Source organism: Saimiri boliviensis, chromosome 2, assembly GCF_048565385.1.
Source record: "Saimiri boliviensis isolate mSaiBol1 chromosome 2, mSaiBol1.pri, whole genome shotgun sequence".
Lineage (NCBI taxonomy): Eukaryota > Metazoa > Chordata > Mammalia > Primates > Cebidae > Saimiri > Saimiri boliviensis.
The window spans coordinates 220,954,588-220,980,446 of record NC_133450.1 but is presented as its reverse complement, the minus strand read 5'-3'; the positions used below and the strand labels follow the sequence as shown (position 1 = coordinate 220,980,446).

General features: G+C 53.1%; 1 protein-coding gene across 16 annotated transcripts in view; it reads right to left on the bottom strand.

The window, feature by feature from the left end:
* DNM1 (dynamin 1) overlaps nucleotides 1-25,859 on the bottom strand; it is a 51,707-nt gene that overhangs the window by 11,085 nt on the left and 14,763 nt on the right. For 11 of the 16 annotated variants that reach the window (XR_012516682.1, XR_012516680.1, XR_012516681.1 and 8 more), the window contains exons 2-15: nucleotides 24,603-24,676; nucleotides 24,178-24,327; nucleotides 23,656-23,859; nucleotides 22,502-22,600; nucleotides 22,247-22,407; nucleotides 20,382-20,524; nucleotides 20,119-20,254; nucleotides 19,860-19,927; nucleotides 16,575-16,713; nucleotides 9,350-9,436; nucleotides 4,842-4,912; nucleotides 4,523-4,574; nucleotides 4,306-4,317; nucleotides 1,694-1,807 (exon numbers count right to left, since the gene is read on the bottom strand). Coding sequence is in view for 13 of the 16 variants with exons in the window: in XM_039474829.2 (XP_039330763.1) it covers nucleotides 1,694-1,807; nucleotides 4,306-4,317; nucleotides 4,523-4,574; nucleotides 4,842-4,912; nucleotides 9,350-9,436; nucleotides 16,575-16,713; nucleotides 19,860-19,927; nucleotides 20,119-20,254; nucleotides 20,382-20,524; nucleotides 22,247-22,407; nucleotides 22,502-22,600; nucleotides 23,656-23,859; nucleotides 24,178-24,327; nucleotides 24,603-24,676 (1,510 nt within the window). In the remaining 3 variants the exon portion in view is untranslated. Of the gene's footprint in view, nucleotides 1-1,693; nucleotides 1,808-4,305; nucleotides 4,318-4,522; nucleotides 4,575-4,841; nucleotides 4,913-9,349; nucleotides 9,437-16,574; nucleotides 16,714-18,326; nucleotides 18,466-19,859; nucleotides 19,928-20,118; nucleotides 20,255-20,381; nucleotides 20,525-22,246; nucleotides 22,408-22,501; nucleotides 22,601-23,655; nucleotides 23,860-24,177; nucleotides 24,328-24,602; nucleotides 24,677-25,859 lie in introns of all 16 variants that reach the window. The other 5 variants (XM_074395396.1, XM_039474837.2, XM_039474832.2 and 2 more) reach the window with 1 other exon arrangement.

Below are 25,859 nucleotides of genomic sequence, written 5' to 3'. Positions count from 1 at the left end.
GCCCCCCGACACAAATGCAGACCGCATATTCCAAACACACCTAGATGCTATACCCCAATCACACGTCTAAAAAAACACCCACACACCAGACCCACAAGCCAGACACACACACACATGCACGCACACACGCACCACCTCCCAGCACCCACTGCCCACGGCCTGCTCCCACCTCCCTACATACGATTTTCAGAGCCGTTTTCACACACCACTAAACTCAGATATACACAAAAGCTCAAGAAAGAACTACAGGCTGAGGCACGAGGACAGGGGACCCCCTCAGCTGCACTCGCCCCTCCCCCGCAGTGTCGCTGGTCTCAGGCCCTCAGCCCCCAGTCACACAGTCTCCCTGGCCCTGTGTAAGAAACCTCAACATGGGAGACCAAACCCATGGGGGCATCTAGGGACCCTGCAGAGTGACCGGCAGGAAGCCACCCCCACCCGCACCCCCCCCACCACACACTCCCTCCCTTCCAGGGGCCCCCATGCTGGGGGAGGCTGGGGTTGGGGTAATGAGGTCCAGATGGCTTGGCGCCCCCAACAGTGACGACAGAGGGCCCCTCCCAAGGTGGAGAGTTGGGGCCCCTGCCCGGGACAAACTTGGAGGAGACAGGGACCCGGGAGGGGCTCGGAGGCCAAAATCACAGGCCCTACCCAGAGCCCCGCTCCCCCAGTGGGGACACCATAGCCTCCAACAGCCCCCTCAGGAAGAAGAGGGTCCCTTCCCCCACTCCTTGGCCAGCTGGAGCTCATTAGCACAAGCCCACCCCCAGCCCTCCCCATTCCCTCTGGTCACCTCTGGAATCCAGATGTGAAAGCCAAATAGACTCATTCTTAAAGGAGACCAGCAGCAGGGAAAGGAAGTGGCAGGGGCTTCTGTGTGCCCTCGTGGGCCGGGAGGGGTTCTGTGTGGCGGCTCGGCAGGGCCCCCGCACTCCTTGCCTCTCAGCCTGGAGGCACCTGGGCATTTGCCTTGGGCTGCAGGGGTCTAGGGGCCTGGGGTGCAGGGGTTAACGCGGTGTCTGGCAGCTGGACTCGTATGTGTCATGGGCCTGTGGGGGCCACAGAGGAGGCGGCACGCCCTGCAGCGGGAAAACAGGAAGGCCGCTGGGCCGCAGGGTCAGGAAGGGGCACCCAGGGCCCCTGCCCACCCTCCCCAGGGCGCTTGGCCCAGACTCCTCGGTCCTGCCAACTACCTTCTCCTTTCAACCTGGGTGAGAGGGCGCATCCCCAGGGAACCCCCAGGGTCACCCTTGCATCCCAACTCCACCCATGGATCTTTTTTTGAGGCGGAGTCTCCTTCTGTTGTCCAGGCCAGAGTGCAATGGCTCGATCTTGGCTCACTGCAACCTCCGCCTCCCAGGTTCAAGCCATTCTCCTGTCTCAGCCTCCCTGGTAGCTGGGATTACAGGCGACCGCCAACACATCAGGCTAATTTTTGTATTTTAGAGACAGGGTTTCACCATGTTGGCCAGGCTGATCTTGAACTCCTGACCTCAGGTAACCCACCCGCCTCGGCCTTCCAAAGTGCTGGGATTACAGGCATGAGCCACTGCGCCTGGCCTGCCCCAGGATCTTTGATGAGACATTTAAAAACCCTGTTCCATGGTCCAGCCCACTCCAAGCCTGCGGGAGGGTCTGAGCCTGACCCTGGCTACCAGCCCAGGCTCATGATGACCACTGGCCCTTGACTTACCTCATCATCCTTGTACCAGGACAGATTCTCAGCGGTCAGCACAAACCAGTACTCCTTGGAGCCCCCTTTCATGATGCCAATATTGTTGATAGTCAGCCAGCCCTTGCGGATGACCTGGAGGGTGATGGGGCAGGAGGTAAGTGGCAGGGCCTGAGCCTCCCTGTGGGGGATGTGGTAGGCAAAGGGAGGCATTTGAAAGCCCGCCCATCCCCCAGCTCTCGGAAGCCTGGCCAGTCAGGGAGGCTGGAGGCCAGACACGCCTTGGTTTGAATCACTAGTGAAGAGAGTGGAAGACAGAGGAAGGCAGAGATCAGCTCAAGGTAAAGAGCCTCTGACAGGCAGACCTGGCCAAGTAAGGGACTGGAGGCCTGGGTAGGGGATGAGCTCCCTGTCACTAAAAGTATGCAAGCAGAGTTTATGTGGCCAACTGGGCAAGCATCTGTTCTGAGATGTGTTTCTGACTTTACACATACTGCTGCTGCCTCTGCCTAGAAAGCACTTCTCCTTTCTTACTCAGCCTTTGGGTATCAGCTCAGAATTTACATTCTCAGGCAAGACCTTCCTAGTCCCCAGTATAGATCAGGATTTCCATAATAATCTTTGATCACTCCCTGAAGTCGACTTCTGTAACAATGACTTCGATTTTTTTTTTTTTTGAGTCTTGTTCTGTCACCAGGCTGGAGTACAGTGGCACAATCTCGGTTCATTGCAACCTCTGACTCCCTGGTTCAAGCAATTCTCTTGCCTCAACCTCCTGAGTAGCTGGGATTACAGGCACGTGCCACAATGTCCAGCTACTATTTGTATTTTTAGTAGAGACAGGGTTTCACTATGTTGGCCAGGATGGTCTTGATCTCCTGACCTCGTGATCCGCCCACCTCGACCTCCCAAAGTGCTGGGATTATAGGTGTGAGTCGCTGCGCCCGGCCACGACTTTGATTTTTAACTAACTTGTCTGCATGGGTGTATGTGATTATCTGTTGATGCAGCCTCCCCTGCTAAATTGTGAACCCTCTTGGTCACTAGTACATCCCAGCACCCTGCAGAGGGCTTGGCAGACAGTAAGTGATCGATACGTATTTGTAGTATGAATAAATGAATGCCATGCTAGTAGGATTCTAAGAGTCTTTGGCTCCAGGCCCCCAGGGGCAGGAACTGATCCATGAAGTGCCCAGAGCAACAAGCTAAGGTCCCTTTTCATGGCAGGAAGCAGCTTTCCCTGGGAAGTCCAGAGCCATGGCCATAGTCCAGGGCCTGTGGTTCTACTTCAAGGGCAGGGTCACTGGCCAGGCACTGGTCACGGGTCAGACCGAGAGGATAAGGGAGCCGCTTCTGCTCCCTCCTGGACCCTGACCTCCCCAGCTTCTTCTCTGAGCATCCAGAGAAGACCCAAGGAGGCCTGGGGCTTGCGGCAAAGCTCTCTGGAGCCAGGTGTGCCTCTGGACCCTCCTTATGCCTCTCTGGCTTCCTTGAGAACCTTGCTGGGAACCCAAGCTGCACAGCCCAGCAGCAGCTAAGCTGAGGGAAGATCACTGCTGCCTCGCTCACCCCTTCCTGATAGGGCGAGGATCCCCACAGCGTCTTGTCACCGTCTTTGGAATGGAGTCCACTCTGTGTCCCGGGATGTGACCAGCAGGTCTTGCCACCTGTTCCCCACCCTGACTTGTAGCCTGTGTCCTCTCCTCGGCCACACCCAGCTCTGAACTCCTCCCTGCTTATCCTAAGCCCCCTCCGGAGCCTCGAACCAGGGACCTCCTGCTCCCCCAACTCCCACCCTGCATGGAGCTCTCAGGGGCCTTGGCTGGACCCTGCCAGCAGACCCAGGTCTCCACGTTCTGTCCAGGGGCCAGCACTGTGTAGGTACCAGCTAGTGTTGGCTGAACTGAATTGTCCTGATCCCACATTCATTCCTCCCTTCATTCTGTTGAACACCTACTGCGTGCCAGGTTCTGGGCTTGAGCTGGGGATTTAATGATAAACAGGACAGACTCAGCCCTCCCCTTATGGGGCCTGGGAAGGAAATAGACATTAAGCCAATAATCACATAAACACCTAGAGTCTTACAAAGAAACTACAGCCTCTGGAACCTATGGACAGAAAAGCTGAGGACCCTCGGGCTCATGTGTACCACCGGGGTTGAGCAAGCGCTGCTGCCGAGGGAGGGTTCTGCAGACATCTAAGCACAGACAGCAGGAAGCCAGGTGAGCAGCGACTCGTCTCTTCACTTCTCATTCCTCTCTTCATTCAAGTCCGGAGGCAATGGCTGTCAGCTTCTTAAAAACGTGTCTCGCTCATGCGCAGTTATCCATCCAAGAGACGTTTAAGGAGCACCTTAAACATGCCAGGCCCAGCCTTCTCACCCCCCCAGCCCCACACGGTCTAGCTCTGCCTGAAGTAGGTGCCTGGCTTGTGCACAAGGATGGACGGGTGGATGAGGCTGTGTGTGTCGCTGGGCCTGCTTCTGGCCTGAGGGCAGGTATGAAACGCCAGGGGCTGGTGTGTACAACCAGCTTCAGCCAAAGAGTACCATCCTACCCACTGCAGATCCCCATGGCCGACAGCCCCTCCTCCCCCTTCCTACACAAGCCAAGAGCCCCAGTCCCGGTACTCACCAGAATCTCATCCTGCAAACAGGTGACCATAGCAACCACGAGAAGCATTGGGGAGAGAGAAGAGAGGGTTACTGAGGCAGAGTGGGAGGCTTGTGGATAGCAGCTGACAGCTCCTTGGCCCCTGTGGGACCCTTCCCCTCAGAGGAGGGGGCTCTCAGAGTCTGGCATCCGTCCGGCACCCTCCATCCCTTGGGCTGGGGTGCTGGGGGCCACTCACCTGGTTCCCTGAAGTCTTCTTCTTGTTCATCTGGCTGCTCCTCTGCTGAGCACTAATGGGAGGGAGGGGAAGAGTCTCAGAACTTCTCCTCTCAAGAGGCCCAGCTCTACTGCCCACTGCTCAGTGAGCACAGGACCCTGAGGGTTAACCTAGCAGACCCCGGCTCGATACACACATACACATACACATATACATATACATACATACATACAACACACATATCACACACCACACACACACACACACACACACACACACACACACGAGTCACCTTCTTTGCCCAGGGAATACTCACTTTTTGCCCAGGGGGAGCACTCACTTGGCAAAGCCTATGAAGTCCTCATGGTTGGTGTTCATGTAAGCCAGCTCAATATCAATGAGAAGCATGACCTTCGAGGATACACAGGTTGGTGGGCAAGCGGAAAAGATACCACAAAGTTTTAAAACGCAGGGCAAACTGGGAGAGAAATACTTGCACCACACATAGAAGGTTAGCATCCATAATAAATACACCTCCTACCACCAGTGAAAGACAAAAGCTGGGCGCGGTAGCTCACTCCTAAAATCCCAGCACTTCGGGAGGCAGAAGCAGGAGGATTGCTTGAGCCTAAGAGTTCAAGACCAGTCTGGGCAACATAGGGGGACCTGTCTCTACCAAAAAATACGAAAGTTAGCTAGGTATGGTGGCTTGCGCCTGTAGTCCCAGCTACTTGGGAGACTGAGGTGGGAGGACTGATTGAGCCCAGGAAGTTGAGCCTTCAGTGAGCTAAGATTGCACCACTGCACTCCAGCCTCAAAGACAGAGCAAAACCCTGAAAGAAAAAAAAAGGAAAAGAAAAGAGAAGGGAAGAGAAGAGAAGAGGAAAGAAGACAAAAAATCACAAATCAAAATATATGTTATTTTGTCAAAGAACATGATGAACAATTCATAGAAGAAATGCATACAACCAATATGGAAATGTAAAAAGTGCTTACCCTCATTAATAAAGAAATGTAGGTTAAAATAATGTGGATTTGAAAATGATCAGTGTGGCCCACGTGTTGGGAGGTAAACTCTCTTTTATATTGTTGGTGGAAGTGTAAATCAGTATCACCTTCTCAGAGGGCAGTTTGGCAATATTTAACCACATGAAAATGCACAGGGCCAGATGTGGTGGCGCACACCTGTAATCCTAGCACTTTGGGAGGCTGAGGCAGGAGGATCACTTGAGCCTAGGAATTCAAGACCAACCTGGGCAACATGGAGAAACCCTGTCCACAAAAAACAGAAAAATTATCCAGGTGTAGTGGCGTATGCCTGTGGATCCAGCTACTCAGGAAGCTGAGGTGGGAGGGTCGCTTGTGCCCAGGAAGGCAGAGGTTGCAAGTGAGCCATAATGGCACCGCTGTACTCCAGCCTGGACGTCAGAGCATCCTATCTCAAACAAACAAACAAACAAATAATGCACAGATTCGCTTCCAGAATTATATCTTACAGATAAATTCATCAAGTGAGCAAAGATACATGAGCCAGAGTACGCAAAGTAGTACAGTTTGTAATAGAGAAACACTGGGAGCAAGCCAGTGGCCATCAGAGGGTGAAATAGATTGTGATACTCTCTAGACAAAAAAGCACCCTGCAGCTGTTCAAAAGAACAAGGTCTGGCCGGGCGCTGTGGCTCACGCCTGTAATCCCAGCTCTTAGGGAGGCAGAGGCGGGAGGATAGCTTGAGCCCAGGAGTTCAAGACCTGCCTGGGCAATATAGCGAGACCCCGTTCTCCACAAAAAGGAAAAAAACAAAAAGACAAAAGAACAAGGTCTGGTGGGGCGGGGTGGCTAATGCCTATAATCCCAGCAATTAGGGAGGCTGAAGCAGGCAGATGGCTTGAGGTCATGAGTTCGAGACCATCCTAGCCAAAATGGTGAAACTTTATCTCTATAAAAATACAAAAATTAGTCAGGCAGGGTGGTGTGCATCTGTGGTCACAGCTACTTGGGAGGCTGAGGCAGGAGAATGGCTTGAACCTGGGAGGTGGAGGTTGCGGTGAGTCAAGATCGAGCCACCGCACTCCAGCCTGGGCAACTGAGCGAGACTCCGTCTAAAAAAAAAAAAAATAGCAAGGACAAGGACAATGTGTAGGTTCCAGCCTGGGAAGAGTCTTGCAAATGATTAAGTGTGAACAGATTTGGAATTGAGTAGCGATGAGAATGACTTTCCAGATGGGATAAAGACTGCCAGGCTCGGACCCAAGTCCCACGGCTTCCTGTGAGCTTGGGGCCTGTCCTCACTAAGCCTCAACCTCCACAAACATAGCCTTTCTGCCTTTTAGAACTGGTGAAGACCCAGGAGATGAGATACTCAACAGATGTTAGCTATCAGGATTATCTTCTGGGGAAAAAGGCAAGGCACACAGCAGGCTTGTGATTTAGGATAAAGATGGTATTTGGATTGTGTGTGTGTGTGTGTGTGTGTGTGTGTGTGTGTGTGCATATGACTGTAAGGTGACACACTAAACTGTTTTGCTTTTTGGGGTATTACTGACGCACAGTCTTACTGTGTTACCCATGCTGGAAAGCAGTGGCATGATCACAGCTCACTGCAGCCTCCACTTCCTGGGCTCAAGTGATCCTCCCACCTCAGCCTCCTGTGTAGCTAGGACTTTGGGTGCATGCCGCCTCACCTAGCTAGTTTTTAAAATTTTTATAGAGACGGGGTCGGTCTTACCATGTTGCCCTGTCTGGTCTCAAGCTACTGGGCTCATGTAATCCTCCCACTTAGGCCTCCCAAAGTGCTGGGATTACAGGTATGAGCCACTGTGTGGAGCCCCAAACTGTTACTAATGGTTATTTTTTGGGAGGAACTGGGGGTGGGGAAGAGGGCATGGAGGGCTATCTCCTTGTAATTTAACCACTTCTATACCGATTGAATGTTTTCTTTCTTTTTTTTTTTTTTTGAGTTGGAGTTTTGCTCTGGTTACCCAGGCTGGAGTACAATGGCACGATCTCGGCTCACCGCAACCTCCGCCTCCTGGGTTCAGGCAATTCTCCTGCCTCGGCCTCCTGAGTAGCTGGGATTACAGGCACGTGCCACCATGCCCAGCTAATTTTTTGTATTTTTAGTAGAGACAGGGTTTCACCATGTTGACCAGGATGGTCTCGATCTCTTGACCTCGTGATCCACCCGCCTCGGCCTCCCAAAGTGCTGGGATTACAGGCGTGAGTCACTGCGCCCGGCTATTTCTTTTGTAATTAAAAAGCAATCAATAAGACTTTAAAAATACGACATCAACAACAAAAACATGAATGAATGCAGATGGCATCATCATGGAGAGACGTTTGAAAACAGGAAATGGGAAATGGCAGCCAGAGGGGGCTACAACAGATAGGCAGGGGCGTGACAGTCATGGACCAGGAAGGAGGACTAGCCTCTGAGCTCCGTGAGGCCCGCGATGGGCTCTGCTCACCTCTGCTCTGTGCAGCTCAGAGGCAGCATTCAGTGGCTATGTTTATGATAGAAGGAATGAATGAATGAATGAATAGTTGATGAACAATGACATATAGGTCAGGGTGGCTATGAGGGGTAGAATGTGACCCAGAGAAACAGCAGACAAAGAGAGGCCCAAAGGGAGGACCGGAAGGTAGACTGCCAGAAAGTGAAGAAAGTGAGACTAGGCCAGGCTGGGTGGCTCACGCCTGTAATCCCAGCACTTTGGGAGGCCGAGGCAGATCACTTAAGTCCAGAAGTTTGAGACCATCTTGGGCACCCTAGTGAGACCCCCATGTCTCCAAAAATTTTTTAAATTAGCCAGGCACAGGGGCATGCATCTGTAGCGCCAGCTCCTTGGGAGGCTAAGGTCAGAGGATCGCTTGAGCCTGGGAGGTTGAGGCTACAGTGAACCATGATCATGCCACTGCACTCCAGCCTAGCAGGGGCGACAGAGCACGACTCTGTCTCCAAAAAAAATAAGCATAGAACTACCCTATGCCCCAGCACTTCCACTTCTAGGTATATACCCCGAAGGGTTGAAAGTGGGGACTCAGATATTTGTACACTCATCTTCATAGCAGCATGATTCACAATGGCCAAAAGGTAGAAACAACCCACATGAATACACAAAATGTGGTCCATCCATACAATGGAATAGTATTCAACACTTAAAAGAAAGGAGCTTTTGACACATGTTACAATACGAATAACCCTGGAAGACATTATGCTAAGTGACAGATGCTGTATGACTCCACTTACATGAGGTCCCTAGAAAAGTCAAATTCATAGAGATAGGCCGGGTGCAGTAGCTCACGCCTGTAATCCCAGCACTTTGGAGGCCGAGGCGGGTGGATCACTTGAGGTCAGGAGTTCGATACCAACCGGGCCAACATGGTGAAACCTCGTCTCTACTGAAAATACAAAAATTACCCGGGCGTGGTGGTGCACGCCTGTATCCCAGCTACTCGAGAGGCTGAGACAAAGAATCACCTAAACCCAGGAGGCAGAGGATGCAGTAAGGTGAGATCACGCCACTGCACTCCAGCCTGGGCAATAGAGGGAGACTCTGTCTCAAAAAAAAAAAAAAAAAGAAAAAAAGAAAAAGAAAAGAATTCTGTGGCTGGATGTTGGTAAGGGCTGTGCGACAATGCAAACGTACTTAGTGTCGCTGAACTGTGCACTTAAACATGGCTAAAGTGGTACAGTTTATCTTATGTGTATTTCACCACAGTCAAAAAGAGAGAGAAGCAGAGAGTCAGTATGAGAGAGAGGAAGACTGAGACAGAAGAGGCAGAAGGAAGGAAGCGACTCCAGGGCCAGGAGTGGAAGGTGAGGGCAGGCTGGGTACTGCGGGGCTCACCTGCTCCTTGGTGCGGCCCTCACGCTCCCGGATGTGGGTGGTCACGATGCGCTCCATCTCCTCCCGCAGCCGTGGGTACTGCTGGAGCTGGGGAAGGGTGGGAGGGCAGAAAGCCACGTACACAGAGGGCATGGGCAGGGAGCACCCACACCCCATGAGTCCAGGGATCCGCGGCGCAGGGTGGGAGGCACACACAGAATGCCCACGACGTGGGGAAGAGAGACCGGGGATCCCAGGACGCTGATGGCACCAAGTCACGACCACCTCTTTCCCCCAAGTGTGGGTTCCAATTGGTGATTCAAGGGTCTTCCTGGTTCCAGGCCCTCTTCACTGGCCTCCCTGGGCTACTTCAGGGGACAGGGGCAGTTCCCATGGGAGAAAGGCTGTGGGAACCAGCCTGCCCCACAGACTGGTTAGGTCGCGGCCTCTGATTCCTATCCAGGAGGAATCGGGGGAGGACAGGGCCTAAGGTGCCAGCTGGCCTCCTGAGTCAGGCTGGGGACAGGCAATGCTCCTTGTCAGAGCCAGGGAGGGGGTTCAGGGGAAAACCAGCAGTCACACCAGAGGACATGCGGGAACCACAGGCAAAAGCATGCGAGGCCTGGGGGACATGCGAGGCGGGGGCTAGCAGCATGAGCAGTACCCCGCGGGGCCTGGCTGGGCCCTGGCCCTCTTGGTGGAATCCACCCAGCTCTGTCTCCCTTGCATGCCCCTGCCTGGCACCACCATCCCCAGCCACATCTGTGCGGCTCTGGCCAGCCACACTCTCTCGACCCCACTCCCTAGGGGTAGGAGCCCAGCAGCACCCCTTTCCCCCTGGTTCTTATTAAGGGAGGCTAGAGGGGAAGTTGCTCCAAGCCCGTCCCCCTCTGCCTATGAATCGTGCCCTCAGCTCATTTGGGCTCTGGACACAGCCCAGGTGATTCACTGGACTACGAGGTTCTGTTGCACTTGCGCTCCTCCAGAGAACCTGCCCCAACTGCCCGAGAGCTGAATTAGGGGCCTCTCTAGTCCCACTCCACCTCCTCCAATCAACTGGATTGCAACTGCCCCCAAGGCCGGACTGGGGCAGGGCCAGGCCCATGGACAGTGCTGGAAGAGGGCATGTTGGAGAATGAGGGAATGAATGAAGGATGGATGCCAGGGTGAGTGGCACAGGGTCCTCTGCCCTCTGAACCATGATCAGCTCTTCCAGGGGAGGAGACTCAATGTGCCTCTGATTGTGGGAGCCTACCCCCAGGGGCTCCAGTCCTGCGGGCTCACCCTCCCCACTCGGTGGCCACCTGGGGCCCAGGCAGCGTGAGGGGACAAAGCTGGGAGTGCTCCTCATCCCCCTTCCTGTGGCTGTGTCAGGCCCTTCAGGTGGGTCCCCCAGTGGAGGAAGAGGCCTAGGGACTGGTGTGCCTGAGTCACAGGTGGTGATCCTGAGGGCAGGATGGAGGCCAAGGAGGTTTGAGGAGGGGGCGTCGGGAGAGGCAGGAGGATGGGGAGAAAGCGGTGCCCTAGATGTCGACCCAGGATGCCGACACGAGGGATGCCCACATCCTACCCATCATCCCATGGCTGTGCCAAGGGTGTGGCTAATGTGGCCAAGCTCAGGAGACTTGGGAGAGAAACAGCCTGAGACCAGGGGCTTAAAAACGGTGGCCAGAGGGGCCCTGTGGACCCCACTGCTCCTGAGGCTCAAGGAAGCGTTCCCACTCTTTGCAGTCTCCAAGTCTGGGCAGAGATTTGGGACTGGGTCACTGCTACCAGGCCTCTTCTGAGGTGGTCCCAAGTGCTCCCTCTCAGGGCAGAGTTTGGAGGATCGGGGAGAAGGAGGGAGGAGGAAGGAGCAGTTTGCCAAAGAGCATGACCAATTCTCCCACTAACCGCCTGGATGTCACATTTCTCAAGTTTTCCACGTGTCACCCATGGCAGAGCAGCCTCCGCCCCTTTGAGAAGTTCTGTTCCCTTTGAGCATCTTTTTCCATTCTGGCTGCCTCTGAGCATTTCCAGGACATTTTGCCAGCTTTTCAAAAGGAACGTTCCCCTCTCAGTCCTTGGCTGAAGGGGCAGTCAGCCTGGAGCCCAATGGGTTAGTGGTCAGGGACGCAGCCCCTGGAGCCATTTGGCCCTGAGTTCAAAGCTAGCCACTGTCTGCTGACTCTCCTTAGAAAAGTGACCAGACTGCTTTGAGCCTCAGTTTCTCCATGTGGAAAATGGGGTAGTAATGGCCCCTTCCCTCCTAGGATTGTTGAGAGGACCGAGCAACACACCCCGTGCCCGACATTAAACTCTAGATTTCACTCAGAGATGGCAACTCTAATCCCAGCAGTGCTAGGAGTAACGAGAGTTCACTTATTAACACTTATTAAACCTCTGGCAGAAGTGGCTTGCCAAACTTAGAAAACTTGAGGGGAGTAAAAATATATATACAAAGATGAGTGACTTTTGCCTATAAAGAAAATAATTATGATCCACTAAACAAATCAAAAGGCAAAAGTATCATTTTCCTCCTTTTAGGCCAAAGCTTTCCTTTTCAAATATTTGTTATCATTTGTTTCAAATATTTGTTATTTTTTTCTGCTCCCAAAAATCACAGACGGTAGGGCGCAGTGGCTCACGCCTGTAATTACAGCCCTTTGGGAGGCCAAGGAGGGTGGATCACTTGAGGTCAGGAGATCTAGACCAGCCTGGCTAACATGGTGAAATCCCATCTCTACTAAAAATACAAAAATTAGCCAGGCATAATGGCACATGCCTTTAATCCCTGCTACTCAGGAGGCTGAGGCACGAGAATTGCTTGAACCCAGGAGGCAGAGGTTTCAGTGAGCTGAGATTGTGCCACTGCACTCCAGCCTAGGTGGCAGAGCAAGACACTGTTTCAAAAAGAAAAAAAAATTACACAGACTCACTGTAAAATATTAGAGCGTGACTACAATTTGTGAAGTGGGCCGGGCACAGCGGTTCACATGGGTAATCCCAGGACTTTGGGAGGCCAAGGTGGGTGGTTGACCTGAGGTCAGGAGTTTGAGACCAGCCTGGCCAACATGGTGAGACTCCGTCTCTACTAATAATACAAAAAATTAGCTGGGTGTGGTGGCGGGCACCTGTAATCCCAGCTACTTGGGAGGCTGAAGCAGGAGAATTGCTTGAACCCGGGTGGCAGAGGTTGCAGTGAGCCGAGATCATGCCATTGCACTCCAGCCTAGGCAACAAGAGCAAAATTCTGTCTCAAAGTAGTAATAATAATAATAGTAATAATAAATAGGGCCAGGCATGGTGGATTACGCCTGTAATCCCAGTACTTTGGGAGGCTGAGGTGGGCGGATCATGGTCAAGAGATCGAGACCATCCTGGCCAACATGGTAAAACCCCATCAGTACTAAAAATACAAAAAAATTAGTTGGGCATAGTGGCCTCCACTTGTAGTCCCAGATACTGGGGAGGCTGAGGCAGGAGAATCGCTTGAACCCAGGAGGCGGAGGCTGCAGTGAGCCGAGATCACACCACTGCACTCCAGCCTACGCAACAGAGCGAGATTCCATCTCAAAAATGAAATAAAATAAACGAACAAATAAATAAAATGTATGAAGTGAGAGATTCCTATGCTGAATATGCCTTTGGGATTTTATCCTTCACATACAGGATTTTTTCTCCAAAATACCATACATTCTTTTCTGAAACCCACTTTGTTTTTCTTCCCCTGGAGTACACCGTGGAGGGACAAGTAAATCCCATCTTTTTTGGAGATGGAGTCTCGCTCTGTCACCCAGGCTGGCGCGAGCTCAGCTCACTACAACCTCTGCCTTCCGGGTTCAAGTGATTCTCCTGCCTCAGCCTCCTAAGTAGCTGGGATTACAGGCACGCACCACCACGCCTGGCTAATTTTTGTACTTTTAGTAGAGATGGGGTTTCACCATGTTAGCCAGGCTGGTCTCAAACTCCTGACCTCAGGTGATCCACCCACCTCAGCCTCCCAAGGTGCTGGGATTACAGGCATGAGCCACCACACCTGGCCAACCTTGTTTTTTTGTTTTAAGACAGGCTTTTGTTCTGTCTTCCGAGCTGGAGTGCAGTGGTGTGATCACAGTCACAGCTCACTGCAGCCTCGACCTCCCAGGCTCAAGCAATCCTCCCACCTCAGCCACCTGAGTAGCTGGGACTTCAGGCATGTGCCACCATGACCAGCTAAGTTTTTGTAGCGACAGGGTCTTACAATGTTGCCCAGGCTGGTCTCTAACTTCTTTTTTATTTTAGAGACAAGAATAAAATAACCCAGGAGTATAGTGGTGCAACTGAACTCCTGGGTTCATGCCATCCTCCTGCCTCAGTCTCCCAAGTAGCAAGGACTGCAGGTGCACACTGCCACGCTTGGCTAATTTGAAAAAAAAAAAAAAAAAAATTGTAGAGATGGGGTTTTGCTGTGTTGCCCAGGCTCGTCTCAACCTTCTGGCCTCAAGTAATCCTCCTACTTCAGCTTCCCAAAGTGCTGGGATTATAGGTGTGAACTGTGGCACCCAGCCTATATAAGCATTCTTTTTTTAAAATTTTTTTTTGAGACGGAGTTTCGCTCCTGTTACCCAGGCTGGAATGCAATGGCACAATCTTGGCTCACCGCAACCTCCGTCTCCTGGGTTCAGGCAATTCTCCTGCCTCAACCTCCCGAGTAACTGGCATTACAGGCACGCGCCACCATGCCCAGCTAATGTTTTGTATTTTTAGTAGAGACGGGGTTTCACCATGTTGACCAGGATGGTCTCGATCTCTTGACCTTGTGATCCACCCGCCTCAGCCTCCCAAAGTGCTGGGATTACAGGCTTGAGCCACCTCGCCTGGCCTATATAAACATTCTTAATGGGTGCATAATATTCTATTGAATAGATTTATCACAGTTTACTTAACCATCTTCCTATTGATGAGCATTTAGATAGTCTCTAGTTTTTCAATATTCTAAATAACCTGACAATGAGTATCTCTGTGGATAGAGTTTCGCTTTTCTTTCTCTTGTGTTGTTTCCTTAGGATAGATTCCTAGAAGGTTGATTACTAGACATAAACATTTAAAAACCATGAAACATTTTGACTGTCATTCCAAAAGGGAAGCAATAATTATGGTAAAATTTGGAAACAACCCAAAAGTCCATCAAGAAGGGACTGATGCCAGGCGGTGGCTCATGCCTATAACCCCAGCACTTTGGGAGGCTGAAGCAGAAGGACAGCTTGAGGCCTGGAGTTCAATAGCAGCCCAGGAAACATAGTTAGATTCTGTCTTAACAAAAAAATTATAAGGCTGGGAGGGGTGGCTCTTGCCTATAATCCTAGCGCTTTGGGAGGCCAAGCGGGGGTAGATCACTTGAGGTCAGGAGTTCAAGACCAGCATGGCCAACATGATGAAACCCTGCCTCTACTAAAAATACAACAATTAGCTGGGTGTGATGGTGCATGCCTGTAATCCCAGCTACTCAGGAGGCTGAGGCAGGAGAATTGCTTGAACCTGGGAGGTGGAGGTTGCGGTGAGCTAATATTGCGCCACTGCACTCCAGTCTGGGCGACAGAATGAGACTTCATAACAAAACAAAAAAAAAAAAAAAAAAAAAAAAAATTAGCTGAGCATGGTGGCATGCGCCTGTAATCCTAGCTATTTGGGAGGCTGAGGCAGAAGAACTGCTTGAACCCAGGAGGCGGAGGACACAGTGAGCTGAGATGACTGCACTCTAGCCTGGGCAACAAGAGTGAAACTCTGTCTCAAAAATACCCAAAAAACCAAAAAAATTAGCTGGGTGTGGTGGTGCGTGCTTGTAGTCCCAGCTACTTGGGAGGCTGAGTGGGGAGGATCGCTTGATTTGGCTTGAGCCCAGTTTGCAGTGAGCTATAATGGTGTCACTGCACTCCACACTGGGTAACAGAGCAAAACTCTGTCTCTAAAAAAGAAAGAAACGATGGGATAAGTTCTACAAATACATCTATAAAGATGTTCATTGTAGCACCGCTTGTGAAGGCAAAAGAAAAAAAAAGCAAAATGTTGAAACTTAAATGTCCATCAAGAAGACATTGAACATATAAATCATGCCACATTTCTGCAGTGGACTACAACTCAGCAGTTAAAGGGCATAAGACCGGCCAGGCGGGGTAGCTCACGCCTGTAATCCCAGCTCTTTGGGAGGCCGAGGCAGGCGGATCACGAGGTCCAGAGTTCAAGAGCAGTCTGGCCAACATGGCAAAACCCCATCTCTATTAAAAATACAAAAATTAGCCGGGCGTGGTGGTGCGTGCCTGTAATCCCAGCCATGTGGGAGGCTGAGGCAGGAGAATCGCTTGAACCCAAGAGGTGGAGGTTGCAGTGAGTCAAGATGGTGCCACTGCACCCCAGTGTGGGCTAGAAAGCAAGATTCCATCAGACAAAAAAAAAAAAAGGACTGGAGATGACTGATGCTTCCTTGAAACTCAATACTAAGGCGGATGTGCCTCCACCCACCCGCATAGGGAAGTCCTGTAGACACAGGTGAGGCTGGGCTACCCCCAGCACCTCTGATTCAGCCTGAGGCAGAAGCTCCTGCAGGCAATTCTCTTGCACTCCTCTGGAAGGAACTGTTTTAGACAACCTGGCTAAAAATCCTCAAAATGCCCAAAAGCAGACAAATAGGAAAAAGGCGTCTAAAAAGTTGCAGACAACTCAAAAGAGGCCGCCCCTGTCTACCACGCATGGATTATTGTAAAGTGAGTAATCCAATACGCTTTCAGGCAAATTAGTTTTGAGGAACTAGGACAGCTCCCCCTGCCCAGGAGGCCCTGGTCTCAGACCCCTTCCTCTGACCTTCCTAAATCTGCACCGCAATCTGCTTCTCCTTTCTGAGACTCTGTTCTGCCATCTGCAAAATGGGAATAACAACACTACCCACTTCTTAGGGTGGTTGAGAGGACTTAGTCATATAGTAAGGGCAAGCACTTAGCCCGTGCTTGACACATAGTAGGTGCTCAGTAAACAGCTGCCATCTCCTTAACATCATCTTCATCACTGGCATTCTCATTGATGCAAAGGTGCCACCAAGGATGCTTGGGTTGGAATAGTCTTCTGGCAGGGATGGGGGCAAGTACTCGGGGTTAGAAACTGGCAGGAAACACTAGGGCTGGGTCCCTATGGGTAGCCGGGAGGCCTGCTCAGCAGATCTTTCTGCCCACAGGAGGCCATGACCACAAGGAATGGACGGCCAGGTCCAGCCCCGCCCAGGCGGCCGTCATACCTTTTCGCTACACTTTCTGATGGTGGCTGTGAGCTCACTGACTACCATATCCACACACTTGATACTGGGCTCTTTGAGCTTCTGCACCTGCTTTTTCACTGTGGCTTCAAAAGCGAGGTCAGGTGTGAAGAGGCCCGTCCTGCACCCGGGGAGGAGGTGGGGACAGGAGGAGGAGCAACCGCGGGTCGGGAGGAGAAGTGGGTGAAAGCCAAGCAGGGACAGGAATCCGGGGGTGGAGAGGATGGCACGGGCATGGGGAAGAGAGAGAGACACCGACACAGATAAAGAGAGAGAGAGAACAGAAGACAATGTGAGCGTGGGACCAGCCCTCCCTCACCACCCGGGTCGGCACCTCCCAGGTGCTGCCAAGCATCCCCTAGGCTCCGTGGGTATGGCCAGGGGTAAGAGGGACCAAGCCCCTGCTCCATACAAGACCCCTACCGAGTTCAGATGCTCGCCCCGGGGATGCTCCCCTGCTCCTCAGCCTCACTGAGGCTGCCTGCTTTCTCCCAGTGCCATGTTTGTCCACAGCCTTGGGTTCTCCTAAGGAGCTGACCCAGGCCAGGACAAGACCAGGGCCTCACCCACCCATCCTGTTCAATTCTAGGCTTCCCAGTGCCCTGGAATTTGCTTCACCCTGACTCCAAAGCTCAGCACCATTCCCTAGCTCTAGGGTTGCTACATCCAGCTGCCCAGGCCAGGTACTGCACAACGCCAGGGGGCTCCACTCCCATAAACCACAGTGCAGAGGCTGCCTCCTGGGGTTGCAGCACAGCACCCTGACCTCCATTCTCCAGCTCCCTGCTCTAGTCCTGCCCCTCCCTTTCTCTTCAAGGGGCATTCCTTGCCTCTCCTCCACAGGGGTTTGGTGGAACCAAAAGACAGAAAGAGAGGAGGAAAGACAGAAAGAGCGGAGGTGGAGATAGAGAGGGGCTGGGGCAGCAGTGGGGAGAGGAAAGGAAGGGAGGCTGGAAGGTGGAATCAAGGAGCACTGGACTTGGAGTCCAGAGCCGTGGCTTCGAGTACTAGCTTTGCCACCTCCTGGTGACCGTGACCGCGGGCAAACTGGATCTCCCAGAGCTTCAGTGTTCTGCTGTGAAATGGGCACTGTCCTCCCTGCCCTGCCTCCCTGCGTGGTTTTGTGAGGCCCAGATGGTGGGGCAGATGGGAGAAGGGCTCTGTCCCTGGACAGCCAGATGTGGATGGAAGGGAGGGAGAGGCCCTGCTTGAGGGTCCTGAGTGAGGGTTAGGTGAGGATGGGGAGCATGAAGGACAGTGGGGAGCCAGGGTTCCTGCTAGTCCCGGGGCCTCAGCACCCGTCTGGCCACCCAGACCCACCAAGCAGTGCCCAAGAAGGCCCTGCACTTCACCTGTCTCCATGGCCATGGTTTCTCCAGACCCCTACCTGGAGCTCCCAAAGATGACACCTCTGAGGGCAGGGAGGGGGCTCAGGGTCCCCTCAAGCCCTATTCTCTGAGCTGGGGGAGCTCCTGGTGGGCTCTTGGGGTAAACAGCCAGCCATCATCCCCATCTCACCTATGTCCAATCCCTGGGTCCCCAGGCCTGGGAGCCAGGGATGGGTGAGGCCCTCTCAGAGGCACATTCTCTCCTGGTCATTGGCGGCCTGCCTCCCCACCCCGCTGAGGTCTGTACATGCTACCGAGGAGGCAGGTGGGGATGTGCGGAAGGAGCGCCTGGCAGCGGTGCAGGGCAGGGCAGAGGCGGTGGGGGCTGGCCCGGCCGCCGGGTTACCTTCTTGGTGCACTGTCTAACGGTGCTGATTAGCTCCGAGATAACCATGTCCACACACTTGAGACACGGTTCTCGGATCTTCTTCACCTGCTTTTTCACAATGGTCTCAAAGGCCATGTCTGGGGTAAACAGCCCCGTTCTGAACGCCCGGAGCGGGAGAAGGGCACAGTGTCACAGGCCAGTGCCAGCCAGGAAGGCCAGGCCAAGGCCCCTCCCCAAACCCATGAACTCTGCCCGAGGGGCCCTTGACTACTCCTCTCTGGGCCTCAGTGTCCCCAGCTGTAAAACGGGAGATAGGGGTTCTAATGAAGGGCTTTTAATTGAGGCTCTCTGGGGCAAGACGAGGTGGTGGAGAGGACTGCGTATCTGATATAGAAGTCCTGCTTCCTCGTAAGGGTTTGTGCACACGGAAGGTTCTATGGCGAGAAATGGCTTGAAAATTGCCAAACTGGGGTCTCCGTAAGAGCCTTTCCAGGAATAAAGTGTTTTGTTTTGTTTTTGAGACCAAGTTTGCTCTTGTCGCCCAGGCTGGAGTGCAATGGTGCAATCTCAGCTGGCTGCAACCTCTGCCGCCTGGGTTCAAGTGATTCTCCTACCTCAGCCTCCCAAGTAGCTGGTCAGGCATGCACCACCACACCCGGCTAATTTTGTGTTTTTAGTAGAGACGGGATTTATCCACGTTGGTCAGGCTAGTCTCCAACTCCGGACCTCAGGTGATCTGCCTGCCTCGGCCTCCCAAGGTGCTGGGATTACAGGTGTGAGCCAACACGCCCGGCCACGTGTTTTGTTTTAAGACTAGGGGCGCGATCTCTTTTCTGTGAATTGGCCAGTGCAGTTATCAGGAAGTAAATTCCAAGCCAAACCTTGGAAATGAGGCTGCATGAGAGCAGGGGGCACTGGGTCTTGTTCATTGCCTGGCATGTGGTAGGTGCTTTAAATTTTCCTGCCCAGTGGATTTGCTGGATGAACACCGTGTAGGGCTGGGTCCCTGAAGGGGATCTAAGCTTTTAAGGAACGGAGTCCACCTCGCAATCCTGTTTCCTGCTCCACGGGTTGCCCAAAAGGAGGGCGGTTGGGTGGAATGGGGCTGACTCTGGGCTAATGTGAATACAGGAGGGTCTGGAGGGTTTCAAAGTCCCAGGTCATCATAAAATGACAGAGCCTCATACCTTGATGCTCCACCGTAGGGCCTACCTCGTGGTTTGGGCATCTTTGCCTGGTCACCCGGGTAGCACTGAGGGAGCTATCTCACTCTGGGGATGGGCCCAGCCGCAGAGGGTATTTCTCTAGCCACCTGCACCCTGGGCTGTGCCCGATTGGCCCAGCAAGTGACAGTAGGCGGGATCACCCCAGTCCACCTCCCCAAGCTGCAGCCTGTCACGCAGGGAGCCAGAAAGTGGTGGTCAAGAGGACTAGGGACCGGAGCTCTCAGTCCTTCCTGAGGGAGGCCCACTTCGTCACTCCCTCCGCCTCTGTCTCAGCCCCCCTGCTTCTGGGGTTCAGCCCCCCCCGCTCCCAGGGCCCAATACATGCCTAATGCCATGGATATTCTTGATGGCGTAGCTGATCTCCTTTCGGAGTTCCTTCTCATCGAACTCCATCTGTGTAGAAAAGCAGAGAAAAGGCTGGTCGGGGCCTGTCCTGCTACCTGAGAGGTCAAGCCAGGGTCCACCCCACACCCAGGGCTGGGTATCAAGGCCTCTGGAGTACGGGTCAGCAAAAGCACACGAAGAGAGTCCTGAGTGAGGGTTGGGGGAGTCCTGAGCCATGTCCTCAGGGCTGCCTGACCTACCTTGACCAGCTCAAAGGGGAAGCGCTCGTGGAAGATTCGGTTAATGCGGGCTCCCCCTGACAGTTCATAGGTGTCGATCTGATCTCCTGAGCCCTCAATGCGCTTCTCAAAGTCGACGGCGAACTGCTGGACCATCCTGGGGGGAAAGTGGTGTGGCCTCAGGGGGTGGGAGCAGCCCAGCGAAGGGAACCCCGGGAGAGCCCCGTGCTGAGAGGCTGGGAGCAGGGATTCAGTGATGGGAGCAGGAGCAGGGGGAGCCTCACTGCAGTAGGGCCTTGGTCTTGCGTGCCGGGTCATCAGGGCGGAAGTTCTTGTACTCCTCCACCTCCTTCTCAATGGACAGCAGCTGGCTCTGCAGCTTGTTCCGCAGCCCAGGCAGTGTGTCCCGGATGTGGTTCGTCAGTTGCTGGGGGTGGGGGTGAGGAAAGGGTTAAGGACAGATGGTCACAGGGCCAGGCAGGAACTTGGATGCCGGCGAACTGTGTGAATATGGTGAAGTGGAGAGCTGTGGAGGGCAGCACTGCCACTGTGACCCGGGCCACTGGCAGGAAAGTCGGTTTATAGAAGGAGCTTGCAGGGGTGTGTTAGCTGAATTAATGAGTGCATAATTTTCAATAAAATCAGAAATCTGGATATGTATTTGAAATTTCCTGATTTTCAACCAATTTAATATTTTTATTCTTGTTTATTTTTTCTTTTTTTTTTTTTTGAGACGGAGTTTCACTCTTGTCACCCAGGCGGCAATGCAATGGTGCAATCTTGGCTTATTGCAACCTGCAACCTCGGCCTCCTGGGTTCAGGGTGGTTCAGGCATGCACCACCATACCCAGCTAATTATTTGCATTTTTGGTAGAGACAAGGTTTTGCCATGTTGGCCAGGCTGCTCTTGAATTTTTGGCCTCAAGTGACCCATCCGCCTTGGCCTCCCAAAGTGGTGGGATTACAGGCATGAGCCACCGGACCCAGCCCAATTTAATATTTTTAGACGCGCATCTAGGGCAGGGGTAGCCAGAGGACTGCCCCCTGCACCCTCTGTTTAAAGCCTCCTTTAAGGTCACTCTCAAGCTCTAGCACTCATTCTCACTAGGTGCCCCCGCACCGTATCTCCCTGAGCCATCATGACTCTGTGAAACAAGTCTGATCACCCATTGTTTCCATTTTACACACGCAGAAATAGAGGCTCAGAGGTTGGGCATGGTGGCTCACACCTGTAATCCCAGCACTTTGGGAGGCCAAGGTGGGTGGATCACTTGAGGTCAGGAGTTCGAGATCAGTCTGGCCAACATGGTGACACCCCGTCTCTACTAAGAATATAAAAATTAGTTGGGCGTGGTGGTGTGTGCCTGTAATCCCAGCTACTTGGGAGGCTGAGGCAGAAGATTCACTTGAACCCAGGAGGTGGAGGTTGCAGTGAGTCAAGATGGGGCCATTGTACTACATCCTGGGCAACAGAGGGAGACTTCATCTAAAAAAGAAAGAAAGAAAGAAGAAAAGAGAAAGAAGGAAGGAAGAAGGAAGGGAGGGAGGGAGGGAGGAAGGAAGAAAGGAAAGAAAAGAAAAACAAAGAAAGAAAGAAGAGAAGGAGGGAAGGAAGGAAGGAAAGGAAGAGAGGCTCAGGGAACCAGAGAGTGTCTCAGAGGTGGAGTGACAAAGCTGGGATTGGAACACAGGTCTTGCCTACACAGACAGACACACACATGTGTACAGGCACACACATGCACACACACGCACACATGCTTCAGTTGTGGAAGCCCCATTCTCCATTCCAAATGGAGAAATATCTTGGGGAAGCCCCTGGGATTCCCTGTCAAGGTCTTCAGCCAGGTATAATTGAATCCTGGTCCCCAAACCCAAGCACTTCCCTATGACACCTCCACATTGATCTTCGTCTTCTCTGTGTTGGGGACTTGCAGGGCTTCTCAGGCATGTCCCAGACAGGGAAAGGTCAGCAAAGCTTTGCTGCTACCTGGCTGTGGGGCTGTGGGCAAGTTGCTTCTCTTATCTGAGTCTCAGTTTGTTTATCTGCACCCTGGGGAGGCTAACCTCTGCTAGTCACTGTCAGGACACACTTCAGTTATTCTGTTCTCATGCTCATTTCCCCAGACCCCATCCTGGTTTGGTCACCTACCTGATTGAGGACCTTCTGCAGGTAGGGTGTGCCCATACGGTCAGCCAAGTGGCGGTAAGATGGATGAGAGAGGAAGAACTTTCGTTCAGCAGCTAAGGCAGCCGTGATGTCCTTCTTGCCATCAATGTCCTTCTGGCTCCGGTTCACCACCCCAATGTAGCCTGTGAACAGCATCAAGGTCAGGGCAACCAGTCTCAAGGGGAGGAGAGGGACGGAGAAGGGCTGGGGAGTGGGTCAGGGGTGCGGCCTGTTTACCTCTGCGCAGGGGGAGCAGCTTGTTCTCCAGCACATCACGGGCATCTGTGCCCTCGTCCATCAGGTCCAGCTTGGTGATGACCCCGATGGTGCGCTGGCCTGGGGGTACCAGCGGGAGGGCCGTCTATAGCTGCACTGGCTCTCACACAGGATTCCAGGCACTCCCACTCCCGACTCCCTGCCCTCCTCGGCCCCCTGCCCACTCACTGCCTCCTCTCTTCCCTCCTTATTCATTTTCCACAGGGTAGCCAAAAAGATTTTTATTTATTTATTTATTTATTTTTTAAAGACAGAATCTTGCTCTGTCACCCCGGCTGGAGTGCAGTGGCACGATCTTGGCTCCCTGCAACCTCTGCCTCCCCTCCTGGGTTCAAGTGATTCTCCTGCCTCAGCTTCCTGAGTAGCTGGGATTACAGGCACCCTCGACCACGCCTGGCTATTTTTTTTTTTTTTTTTTTAGTAGAGACAGGGTTTCACCGTGTTAGCCAGGATGGTCTCGATCTCCTGACCTTGTGATCTGCCTGCCTCTCAGTCTCCCAAAGTGCTGGGATTACAGGCATGAGCCACCTCACCTGGCCCTCATTCTTCTTTTTTTATTTGTTAGAGATGGGGTCTCACTTTGTTGCCAGTCTGGTTTCCAACTCCTGGCTTCAAGTAGTCCTCCCATGTTGGCCTCCCAAAGTGCTGGGATTACAGGCGTGAGCCACTGCATCTGGCCTTTTTTTTTCTATTTTTGAGACAGAGTCTCACTCTTGCCCATGCTGGACTGGAGTGGTGCAATTAACACTCACTGCAGCCTTGACCTCCTGGGCTCAAGTGATTCTCCCACCTCAGCCTTCCGAGTAGCTGGGACCACAAGCATGCACCATGACGCCCGGCTAATTTTTAATTTCTTTTTTTTGTAGAAATGGGGGACTCACCATGTTGCCCAGGCTTGTCTCGAACTCCTGGGCTCAAGCGATCCTCCCACATTGGCCTCCCAAAGTGCTGGGATTACAGGCATGATCCACCATGCCTGACCCCCAAAATGATTTTTAAAGGTACGAATCTGATTCCACCACCATTCTTAGACCCTTCAGAGGCTCCCCCTTACACTAAGAATAGACAGCCCCCAAGCCTGGGGCTTTGTGCATTGGCCACCGGCTGGGACCTACCCTGGGGGTCCACCTCCTTGGCGACCTTGAGGGCGTCAGAGTTGGCCAGGTCAGAGTTGGCGGGGGATACGGCCAGGATGAGGCAGTTCTCTTTGGTGACAAACTGCATAAGCATGTCCCGGATCTGGAACTCGATGTCGGGAGGTTGGTCCCCCACTGGGACTTTGGTCATTCCGGGCAGGTCCACCAGGGTCAGGTTCAGCACTGGACAGGGTGGTGAGAGGGCGGGCTCAAGGCGGGGGGCGTGGCCGTGGGGGTGGTTAAGGAATAGGGAGGAGGCTTGCAGGATCCTCCTGGGAGCAGGGCGGCAGGTGGGCGGGACTAGGAAATCTCTGGGCGAAAGCAGCTGCTGTTGGAGGCGTGGCCGGAAGTGGGCGGGATAACGGCAGGGTGGAGCTTGGAATAGGATGAGGCAGAGGCAGGGTCGCTCTAGGAGCGGAGTCTGCAGGAGATGCAAGGCACGCGAAGGGGCGTGGCCAAGAAAAGGATTCTTAGAGATTGGGGCGGGGCCAGGGTCCTCACCGTGCGGCGAGTAGACGCGGAGGTTGATAGGCACCGGCGAGATGCCCTTGTTGGTGCCAGTGACCCGGTCGGTCTCGGCCTCGATCTCCAGGCGCACCTCCTCGAAGTCGGTGAATTTCTTTCCCTTGCAGTGCAGAAACTCGGCATATTCTGCCCCAGAAGCGGGCAGGGGAAGGGCAGTAGGCATCAAGGTCCGGAACCTCACCTGGGGGTTTTCATCTCCCGCCGGTAATAGAGCCCCCTAAACACACCCAAGCGGAACCACCCACGTCCCCATTGTGTATTTTGATCCCTACTGTCCCTAAGGGGAACGAGGCCCACAGTCCCACAGCAAGCAAGTTCTGTGGCCAGGCTGACCCTCAGCTTGGGGACAGCGGAGAGGCTGAAGTGGGCAAGCCTGGCTGCTGATGAAGGAGGGCACGTACCTGTGGTTGCATTGACCAGCTGCAAGACCAGGGGACGTCGAGTGACAATGCCAGATCCTCGAGGTAGGAAGTCCCTGCAATGAGTTGGAGGTTAAAGGAGGGTCACGATATGAGAGGACTCCCTCTGTCCCTCCTGCCCTGGGAGAGCCAAAGCTCCCTCCAAAGTGCTGGTACCACCGCTCCTTAGCCCAAGGGCTTCAGGTCCCTAAGGGGAAATGGCAGCCCAGAAAGGTGGAGAAGACTCTTCCTCAAGTCCCCTGGGTCACAGAATTTATGCATGTGAGCTGCCAAGAGACTGGATCAACTCCTAGATATGTCCTGTGTTGGTTTTGAGCCAACAGGAAGTCCCTGCCCCAACCCAGCCACTGCCATTCAGTCCCGGAGAAACTGAGGCGTGGGGTGTCCTACATGCCTATGTGTCCAGTGCCCACAGAGAGGATCCCAGGAAACAGAGCTGTAACTTCTCCACTCCCTTCCGCTGTGGGGCAGGACAGCATCTCACTTCCCCTTCCCCAGACCCCATATGGCTAGGATTGAAGAAGCGGGGGAAGGAAGCGGTAAGGAAAAGGACTCATGGGTCGGGTGCAGTGGCTCATGCCTGTAATCCCAGGAGGTGGAGGTTGCAGTGAGCCAAGATTGCACCATTGCACTCCAGCCTGGGCCACAAGAGCAAAAATTCATCTAAAAAAAAAAAAAAAAAAAAAGCTGGCACGGTGGCTCACACCTGTAATCCCAGCACTTTGGAAGGGCGAGGCGGATGGATCACCTGAGGTCAGGAGTTCGAGACCAGCCTGGCCAACATGATGAAACTAAAAATACAAAAAAAATTAGCTGAACGTGGTGGTGGACGCCTGTAATCCCAACTACTCTGGAGGCTGAGGCAGGAGAATTACTTGAACCCAGGAGGTGGAGGTTGCAGTGAGCCAGGGTTGTGCCACTGCACTCCAGCCTGGGCAACAAGAGAGAAACTGTCTTAAAAGAAAAAAAAAAAAAGAAAAAAAAAAAAAAAAAAAGGACTCATGCTTTTTAGTGCCTACTGCATGCCAGGCTCTTAGTAGGACTCCATACCATAGCCCCATGAGGCAGGTGCTGTTATTACCCCCATTTTGCAGATGGGGGAACTGCAGCTTAGAGACATTCAGGTTGCACAGCCAGTACCTGGCAGAGCAGACCCTAGTCTCAGATCTATTTGACTTTGCAGTGAGACTCCCATGCCCTTCAACCCCCTTTGAAGGACTGAACTGAGGAGTCTCAAAG